This window comes from Capsicum annuum, chromosome 9 (assembly GCF_002878395.1).
Source record: "Capsicum annuum cultivar UCD-10X-F1 chromosome 9, UCD10Xv1.1, whole genome shotgun sequence".
NCBI lineage: Eukaryota > Viridiplantae > Streptophyta > Magnoliopsida > Solanales > Solanaceae > Capsicum > Capsicum annuum.
The window spans coordinates 119,646,142-119,656,644 of record NC_061119.1 but is presented as its reverse complement, the minus strand read 5'-3'; the positions used below and the strand labels follow the sequence as shown (position 1 = coordinate 119,656,644).

At 36.1% G+C, this 10,503-nt stretch overlaps 1 protein-coding gene across 1 annotated transcript in view; it reads right to left on the bottom strand.

Annotated features, from left to right (window-relative positions):
- Nucleotides 1-8,933, bottom strand: part of LOC107842686 (chromatin modification-related protein EAF1 B) — a 31,216-nt gene extending 22,283 nt beyond the window's left edge. The window contains exons 1-10 of the mRNA XM_047396959.1: nucleotides 8,524-8,933; nucleotides 6,470-6,652; nucleotides 6,310-6,364; nucleotides 6,129-6,226; nucleotides 4,975-6,058; nucleotides 4,594-4,887; nucleotides 4,365-4,484; nucleotides 3,979-4,134; nucleotides 1,545-1,736; nucleotides 1,284-1,364 (exon numbers count right to left, since the gene is read on the bottom strand). Coding sequence (XP_047252915.1) covers nucleotides 1,284-1,364; nucleotides 1,545-1,736; nucleotides 3,979-4,134; nucleotides 4,365-4,484; nucleotides 4,594-4,887; nucleotides 4,975-6,058; nucleotides 6,129-6,226; nucleotides 6,310-6,364; nucleotides 6,470-6,594 — 2,205 coding nt within the window. The 5' untranslated portion in view covers nucleotides 6,595-6,652; nucleotides 8,524-8,933. The remainder of the gene's footprint in view (nucleotides 1-1,283; nucleotides 1,365-1,544; nucleotides 1,737-3,978; nucleotides 4,135-4,364; nucleotides 4,485-4,593; nucleotides 4,888-4,974; nucleotides 6,059-6,128; nucleotides 6,227-6,309; nucleotides 6,365-6,469; nucleotides 6,653-8,523) is intronic.
- Between the last annotated feature and the right edge of the window lie 1,570 nt (nucleotides 8,934-10,503).

The following is a 10,503-nucleotide window of genomic DNA, read 5'->3' as shown; positions in this document are numbered from 1 at the left end:
AAAAAAAAAAATGAATCTAAGTAAATTAATTTTGATACACACTTTTATTGATTTCGTTAGAATTTACATGAATTTAACAACTTAATATATTTACATGGCATAATTTGTGACAAATTAGCAGGAAGAAAATTACCTCAAATTATTTTATTAACAATTATTGATAAATTTAACATTTATAATAATCAAGGGCACTTTAGTAAACTTACTCGTTAGGATACAGTACCATACTTTCAAACCAAACAATAAAATTATTATTAAACAGCGGCAAACGATACAGTCCATCCAAAAATTGTATTGTACAGTACAATACCATACCATATAGTATGGTACATTATGAAACCATGGGAAACCACCATCCAAACAGAGTGTAAGATGCTACAACAGCTTTTGCAGAATGCCGGAAAGACAAACTGGGAGCAAAACATAACAGCCACAAACTAAGTTCTGTTCATTTCTCAGATGAAGAGAATCAGTCGCCAATAACGGCTTGGATTAAGCTAAAATTATCTTCAGACTACAAGATTGTGAGTAAAATTCCTCAAGAAGTGTGAAATGAGCTCTGCATAGCTCTTGACCACAAGTTAAAACAAAAACATTGTGAACCAGGAATAATTTTCCTGTATGGCAGTTAACGCAAAGGCAAGAAATCACATTCCTCCTGTTATTGTACTCTATTATTAGTCAAAGTACAGCTTAGAATTTGGACTGCCTACCGTCCATCCATTATCATACAAAATCTTAATGACTTTCTTTACATAAAAGTATATACAGAATGCTTAAGAAAATAACTTGGTGGTAAACAAACAACTTGCATCGAAAGATCAATTTTCTCCCATTACATCAAGACCTATCAATTTACATTTTAAGAAAGTGCGTTCACGTAATCCATCAAAGGAGCAAAACCACCAAACTGTGCATTCTATTCTCCCCCACAATCCACTTATCATTTTAGTATTTATCCCCTTAGGCAGGAAAAGATACAGGCCAATAAAGGATGACTATTAAGAATTTAAACATAAAAGAATAAAAGGACACTAATTCAAGGACAATTAGACACAAGTGAGTACGTGAGAGACACTGCACTCGTGAAAATACAAGTTCAGCTCACTTCCTGACTTTGAATAAAATAAAGTTGGATTCTCCATTATGATCTCATAATACGTGTACGGTGTATCAAGGCCAAGGTCCACCAAATGTGTTGGATGAAACACGCAATTTGTAACTTATCAAATCAAAAGCTGTAAAATCAAGCATTGGCGAAATAGTGATTCTCAACATATTACCACACAGAGCAGCGCATGAGATTCTATAGACTTCCGGTAGGCATCCATTGCTCCAAATGAGACAGCATAGAAGAGGTTCTCCTGCATGAAGGCATGAGAATCACTTTGAAGGATTTACCTTTCTCTAAACTAAAAACACAAGTATCACCCCGGAAAAGGAAATCAATTGAGCACTCAAAACAATCCCTAAAATATGTCAACGGCGAAATATTAAAAGACCAGAAAGATCACAAAACAACGATGTGTAAAACATATTTATACTTCTCCCAAATGATCTTCCCGAGGCGCATCCACAATTCCACCACCAGACACCCTCTCTGGAGTCACCGGAGCTTCAGCGAGGCTTTGTCGAACATCAGAGTCATTGTATTTCAGAAATCTCATGGCATATTCCCTGATAGCAATAGCATGATCCTTTCTAGTAACTGGTAGCTCCAGTTGTTCGTTTTTCCCCTGCCAAGAACATAACAAACTACGAATTAAGGACCAAAGATCTCCTCTCTCCAGCCATTCATTAGAAGCAAATATACAGGAAAAAGCAGAAGTTTAACTAATTGGAACTAGTAGATTCACAAGCATTATCATTTGTTCTAATGGTTGCTCTATCTGATTATAACCAGCTATATCTAAATCTTTTCTTGCTGAAGAGCAACCAATAAATTCTCTCAACCTCAAACCAGTTGAATTTAGATCACATACATCAAGGCAGCTCTTCAAACCAAGCAGCTTATGCATATACAAGTTCAGAATTAGTATAATCACAGAATTGAGAATTATTCTTAAACCATACAACTTAGCTCATACAAAAATCAGGTCCAATGTAATAGAAAGGCAATGGAAAAGTTGTTGCAAACACTATCTAGTCTAATATACGGGCTCATCAATTTCGCTGTGGAATACATGAATAAATACATAAGAGTATATCTCAAGGCAATCCCATGAAGATAACTTCTTAACTTTAAGCCAATGTGCTAGCACCCTTTTAGTCTATCAACAAGGGGAACATTTAATCAGAAAGTAGCTTACTTCAGCAGCTATTAATTATGTTTCCCTATTTTTCTGTAGGCAGTTATTAGTAGTAAGGATAACTTATCTATTAATTATGTTTTCCTGTTTCTTTGTAGCAGTTATTAGCAGTAAGAAGGTTATTCCTCCACTTTCTCATTTCAGTAGTGGTAGGAAGTTAATTCCCTGTTATTAGGTGGGTGGTTAATCCACCAATGTTGTATTTAAAGTTATTTGAATTCAATGGAAAGGTAAGCAGAATATTATCCAAACACATGAAAGTTAAGGTGAAAAAATTAATTTCAGGATATTTTTTGATAAAATCAGATGTTGATGTTTAAAAATAGAGAAAGTATGATTAAGAAGTTGCATTTTTTTTTTCAAAATAATGTTGATCGTATATTGGATATTGATTCTTGAATTGGTTTGTTGACGGTGAGTATCAAGTTTGACCATTTTTTCACTCAGAAGATTGACTCATTTAAAAAATAAATACAAGTCCTAAAATGATTTCAACTTCTAATCATTTTTTCAACTGTTTTTCAAATACCACATTTTTATTTGCTTATCTATCATGCACTTAAGACCAAAATATCCAGATAGCCTAAGAAATAAATAGAGTAAAACTGAAATTGCACTTGAAATTACTCAGAGCAGTACCGCTCAAATCCAATTTTCTTCTTAAAAAATACCCCTAATTCAATGTTAATTCCTTGAAGCGCACATGTTGACGGCCTCGTGCTTGCTTCATGTTATTCACATTCATTAGATAGTAAAGTAACTTAGAGGATTGACCTTAAATCAGGTAATGATGCAAGACTATATCTGCCTATAGCAGAACTACAATAATAAACAAGTAAACGAACATACAGACACGTGTATGTGCGTGTGTATTTATGTGTGTGTATCCAAATCAGCATAGCCATCACCTATTTCATACTCACATATGCATTTACAGAAGAAAGGGGTTGGAGCACTACATACAACCAATAGGCTGATAAATGCTAAGTTGCTCGGACTATGGTGCGGTATCCGATACGGGTGCAGATCTAGTGGTTTGATCCTTCATGATCTAAATTAAAAGATTCAGGGATCCAGGTACGTATACGGGTGTGGGGATTCGGCTACAAATAATTCAAATCTCAAACAACAGAATTATAAAACCTAAATTATGAGATAATGTGGAAAATCTGACGAGAAAATATTGATCAAGAGGAGAATCCTGGAAGGAGATAAATGAAAAGGAGTGACGGAGAAATTTTTATATACACGGTATTCCATTTTCTTCAAATTCACTTTAGCTTTTGTTTTGATTACTGAAATCATTGAATTTGTACGGAATTTCTCCGTCGATTTTGGTCAAAGTACCCATAATTGGTTGACCAGATCGGCTACGGATCCACACCCATGTCGTGTCGACACAGGTGCGGCCGCGAAAATGAAGAGTCCGAGCAACTGAAAAATAAATGTAACTGACAATGGACAAAAGAATTGCTCAACCAGGAAGAATAAAAACCAGGGCATATACTATAATCCATAGAAAAATTGTTTAACCTCATGACCAGTAAAGAACCAAAAAAAAAAAAAGAAGAGCCATAAAAATAAATAAACAAAAAGACAAATTCTTTCAAGAAAGGAAGGAAAATAAAAACATAACAAGAAAGAACATAATATTGTGTCATCATTATACCTCGATCGACTGCCAGAAACCCATAACGGCTTTGGCCATAATATGAGCTACCTTTTTTAGCTTGCAACTACTATTTTGTTCTTGGAATCGTAACCGTGCGGTAAAAGCAACTTGACGGCACAATTGAGCCGCTGCAGTCATTCTCCAAAGGCGTTCCTACATGAAGAGAGGCTTTTACATAAGTACCTAAGCTTGGAAAAATAAACTGAAATAATTTATTTTATTTTATTTTGAGAAAGGCAAAAATTAATAAAGAAATAAATTCCCAGAATCAAAAGGAAAATTTAATCATGTTTCAACCTTTAATTTATGGAATTCTCAAAAAAAACTACTAGAAAAGCAGACAATGAAAGAGGCTCTAACGGCAGGGGTTAATCGAGTCATACCTGCGCAAAATCATTTGCGAGCCAAACCATTTCCTCAAGTACATAATCCCAGTGAGACTTCCGATGATTCTTCAGTGGAAAGGCCACAGCAGATAACTCGTTAATTCGTTTACGTTTCGCCTGCTCTTTAAGTGTATTAGATATTTACAGCCAAATAACAGAGTCATAGCAATGATTTTACAAGCTTGACCAGAAAAGGATATGAAGTTTTGAAGAATAAGGCAAAAACCTCTATAATCTGTGCCTCTTTCAAGATTGAGCCTTCATCACCCCTGGTGGCAAGTTTAACATTGATCGCAGGTGCTTGTGCCTCAGGGAAAGGAGTTAAGACTCCATGTGGTGATACATGCTGGGATGGCACAGGTATTCTGCACTCGATTGAACCTTGACGCCCAATAATAGAAGAATATAATTTTTGGGAGTTGGAACTATCACTTATGTTCGTAGTGGGTTTCCTCTCAGTTTCTGATGGAGATGGCTCAACTGCTTCCACTTGGGTGGTAATTTTATCTCTTACCTCACCCTGCAAATTAGGTTTGTTGCCAGCAAATTATTCCTGTGATGTATCTATAAAACCAGTCGGTTGATTTTTGGAACCAGAATTGCATACCTTATTAGTGAAACCACAACTGTCATCAGTTTTCACCTCTTTCTGTTCTTTAAGATTGCTTTCTATAACTTGCGTTGCCTCTGGCACCGACAGTTGTTCCTTCAAGTCACCATTGGAGTCTAAGTTCGTTGGATTGTTAGACATCGCATTATTGGTATTTCGATTCAGACTACGGGCCCGACTGCAAGAAGATTCTGAATCTAAACCTTTTGTGCCCAATGCTGCACCACTGCTTTGAGCATCATTTGGCATGCTTTTCTGGTCACTCTTCCCACAACTCCCATTTATATGATGGCTAGAACTAGCTTGATTCTCAAGCCCTACTGCAGTTGTACACAACGGACCTTCCTGGCCAGCAGAACCTACCCCTTCTTTCCCCAGTGATGATTGAGGCCTTTCAGGACTTTCCTGAATAGACACATCCTCGATATCAGCGAGTGAGTTCTGATCATGTTGGTTATCCAGCAAACATCTGGAAGCACTAGCTTCAGGGATGCTATATGCCAGACCCTCATTCTTCAAGTAAGTAGTTGCCTCTGCAACTTTAAAGCCATGTATTTCAGTATCTAGCAGATTATCAGATGGCGGAGTTTTCACAGGCACAAAACCATTTGGAATGGAAGGCCGTGCAATGCTCAAAGAAGAGCTCTGGTCTTTTGGATTTTCTCCATCAGAAACCTGTGCTTTTACATCTTTAGAAAAATGTTGTGAGGGCAAAGATGTGCCATGACCACCAGGACCTAGAATTATATCAGTGGAACTTGATCTAGTGCCATCCCCATTAGGGCGGGGCCTGTATCTTCGCTTGTAAGATTTTTTAGGGACACCAAAAGCAGCAGAATCGCCCAATTCTTTTGCATTTCGACTTCTATCCAACTTAGATGACTGCTCTGATGGAGTAATGTTGCTCCTGCTGGGGTATCTACAGGACCTTTCAGCTTCAATGAATTCATTTTCACCATCAAATAGCATGAGATTGTCAGCACTGTTGGGTTCACAAAGTTGAGGAGCCCCAAGTCGACCACTACTTTCAACTGAGTCTCCATGAGGTGAAGCAGTAATTGCAAAACTACCTTTTGCTTCACTAGAATGCAGAAAGAAAATTAGCAATCATAATAAGGATTAGAAAACTAACAGAACTCCGAAAAAATTACCTGGTCACAAGCTGATCTTGATGTTGATCTGTAAGAGAAGTGGATTGAACACTAACTGAAGTAGCATTCCCTAATATGAAATCCAGTGGATCACCACCCTGCGACAAAAAGAATCAACTTATGCCAAAAACCCAAGCAGATAATATCCGAAAATCCATAATAACCAGTCCAACTACCATACTTTCTCAAGAAATTCTAATTCTCTTCTCTTTATCTCTAGGAAACCATAACCCTGCCTGTTAACAACAGCAAATCTCACTGTAAGCATAGAGGAAGTACTGCAATCATTGAATTAAATTCCATATAGCCAGGACAAGGGTGACGCAGCATGCTAACATTACCTAAGCTCATTTTGAACCTCCTCGATTGTTGATCTCTGCGGAGAGGTTTTGTTACCAATACCAACTCCCATGGAATCAACCTCGGAATCGACTATAGGATCAGATTCCGCACCACATCCATGCATTCCCGCCTTAAAAGCTACAGGATCTTGCCCACCATCAGTACAAGCCTTGATCAAATTCCTAAAGACAAAACAACACTTAGAAACCAGTCAGGAACTGAAACACCAACAAGTAGTAGTAACAACTAAAATTACCACATAGACAAGAGAAGATGTATACCCCTTTTGTAAATATGATAAGGACTTGTATAAAAAGTATCTTTGGTAGCACACATGCAAGAATTCGGTTTTACTAACTTTTGTACTTCTATGAACTTAGGGCACTATTCTAATTGCAGCCTCAATGCCGTCCAACTCTTTCTTGAATAAATACAAAAGACAGAGAAAACATAAACCCATTTTGTAAACAGTCCATTACGGGTAAAGGTGAAATGTATAACTGCAGAAAAAAGGAATATGGCACAAGAGAATGCAGGTCTTTTCCAAAAGAAAGCCACTTCACAAGTAAGATCTCTGAGATTTTCAGTTATGCTGGAAACAAGAAAAAAAATACCGCCAAAGTAACATCACTAAAGACAAAACTACCAGACACATATTACTTGCTAGATGAATAGTTAGTTCAAGAAGGGAGAGATTGGTCATTAGTATACCTTACAAGGACTCTATAGAACATTCGGAAAGAGATATAGACCTTGATAAACTACACTAATGCTTCTTAATACTTTAGAGTACAAACATATTCATAGGTTCAAAGAGGGCAAGACATGCTCTACCAATCAGTCTACAAATGTAAGAGAGTATGTAAACATGGACCAATCCAGGGACAAAGAACTACATGTCTCGGTTCCCTTTCTCACTTCACCTTGCTTTCAACAAAATTTTCAACAAAAGGAGAGCAAGTTACATGCTCAATATCAGTAGTAGATATGCATTAAGTTTTTATGCAGTAACTACTAAAGCAAACTGATCGAATAAGCTCCGACAGAGGATCCACACTGATCTTTCCTGTTGGGAGACTGTAGATGGTTTCAGCGTGTAACAGCAAGTGCAAAAGAATCAACATCTTCCACAATATTCATGGGAACATTCTTTGTACAAATTTACGGTACACAACCCACTTTCCAAAAAATTATCAGTTTCAAAAAAAAAAAATTTACATAAGAGAAAACAGCTTATATTGGACCATAAGCCACTTGGAGGAAGAAACATCGCTCATGCACACTGTAAATGGCTTTCCTTCTTCAAATTTTGAATATATTTTACACGAGTGGATCGACAGTGTAACAGGTGGGTTCACGTGAACCAAGTATAGATTTTACGCAGATTTTGTATATGTATTATGAAATTCACTAAATATCTGTAAGTATTTGGCTGTGAATTCAGTTATTATCGTATTAATTGAGGTGTAGGAACCCATAAACTTCAAATCTGAGATGCGCCTCTAATATTTTTCCAAAAATAAATCAATATTCCCTGTTCCCACGCGAGTGCATTCCTGCGAGTATGATTGCTCGTAGTCTATACTTATCCAATTAAGTATAGCATGTGAAACATTGAATCTATCAAAAGAGATCTCAGTCTCTAGAATTTAGCTGTCAAAAGAAGAAAGTAGTTCACTCATGATTGCATGTCAACCTAGTGGCACGGAATATGCAGGACTAGACAGCAAAGCTCAGAAACAGAATTCAAATATTAAAGATCCCTGCGAGGCGGGAGAGAGCATTTTTACAACTTGCATCCAACAACTTCAAACAAGTTGAATGAAATCCCATGAAATGAAAATCAAGCACAAAAGACATACTATTTTCATTTCTTGACATGCAAAGCAACAAACTACTTGTCTCGTCATCTGAACAGTTAAAGCAATATGCACCACCTCATATGCAAACTTTGGATTTCAAATTCTCCTCTTATGAAGTCTAGGGTTTGCATTAAAATGAACAGAGGTCCAAAATTCTAGGGTTTATAAAGCTTGGAAATGAGAAAGAATACCTGAATTGCGAACAGGTGTGCCTGAATTGCAGCTAAGGTTAGCAATGCGTCAAGCCTGAAGGTTTCTTCCGGTTCTAGGGTTTTTCTTTGATGAAAAAAAGTACCTCAATTCAAAGTAAAAGATATTTGCCCTATGTGAAGCCATGAATACATTTGAAATTTGAATCTCATCCCCTTGCTTCAGACAAATAAATACCTATGTATCTGTCGAGTAAAATAAGGTTCTTTGTTCGTCTTCGTGCTCCTTTCTTCCAAAACTTTCTCTCTCTAAACAGTATGTTTTTCTCTCTCTAAACTTCATAAACTATTCGTCCTCTGCTAGTAGTGGGCTGGACATGCAGACGACGAACCAAAAGCCTATTGCAATTTTGGACCATTTGGGCTTCTTACTTCCGAAAAATTGGAGCACCATGCCAACATATTTCTCATGTATTCAGAATGGTAGTGCTCCCAATACAATTTTATTTCTCATGTATTAAAAATGGTAGTGCTACCAATACAATTTTCTTGTGACGTACAGCCTCGCTTAATAGTAAGTATTAGGTTATTTGCCCGCATTTTACTGTGTTGTTTTTCAAGGAAAAATTACAGAAATTAGTATTTTTAAGATTACAATTATAATAAATAGCAACACTTTTTAAAAATTACAGCTTATAGAAAAAGTAGTAATATTTTACCCACTTCATAATAATGGAAGAATATGTATTTTTCAGTTGTGCATATGTATTTATGAGTAATACATATATATTTGTATATGTATTTATATAGCAATATTTTACTTAAATATAAAATACAATTTGTTACTTTTCGTAATTATGAAACTATTGCTATAAAAGTTATAATTAAACTAAAGAGTTGCTATTTCTGAAATTTTTCCATAATTTTATTAAAGTTATTTTGTAGTTAGGTAATTTACCATTGTTTTATAATTATGAATGACTTTATTAAACTTACAAAAGATCTTTTTCCTAAAATTTGAAAATTACAAATAAAGGTAGATTCCTATATAAATTAAATATTTCATCAAAAGTCAAAATATTTAAAATTGATATATTTCAAGAAGGGTAAAGGGTTAAATATACCCCTTAACTTTGCGAAAAGGTCTAAATATATCCAAGTTTGGTCCAAATATACTCTCGTTGTTAAAGTTTAGGAGCAAATATACCTCTAAACTTTGCGAAAAGGTCCAAATATACCCTCCGTTGCAAGTTTGGCCCAAATATGCCCTCGCTGTTAAAGTTTAGGAGCAAATATACCCCTTAACCTTGCGAAAAGGTCCAAATATACCCTCCGTTACAACCCATAACCCGACCCACCAATTTGGACCAACCCATAACCCGACCCATCAATTTGGACCAACCCATAAACCGACCTAAATTTTTTTTCCATCATTGAGGGCCCTTTTTCCAGCAACAAGACAATATCTCTAGTAGAAACAAGGTCACAATCGTGATAAGTTCTTTGTCCTTTTTCAACTAGTGCGATAGTAAAACCATCTTTCTCACTTAACGCTACCTTTATTCTAAGATGAGACGGTCCACGATCCTATATCTGGAAACAAGATCGCTATCACTGTACAAGTTCTTTGTCCTTTTACAATTAGTGCGGTAGTATCTAAACGAGGATCATTCTTTCCGTCTATCTAGCCTGAGAAATTACAAATCTATTCCGCGAACCTAACTGTGTAACTTGAGGCATCAAACATGTATATTAAAGTGATTCTACTCTGCCCCTCGAGAAGTTTATTGTAAAAATTATTGATATTACTTCTAAAGATTGAAACAAGGCCTATTTCGAATATGACAATCCATTTTTTGGGGGTCTGTCTCTCTCTTAGGAGCTGAAACAGCTGGAGAAGCCATGACCCTAATTCTTCCACATTTTACAACTATTTTGAAATATTTTAGTAGATTAGAGTCATTCACGATAAAATCAAACAACATGAAAACAAACCAAAGTTTGAAAAATGCAATATCAACA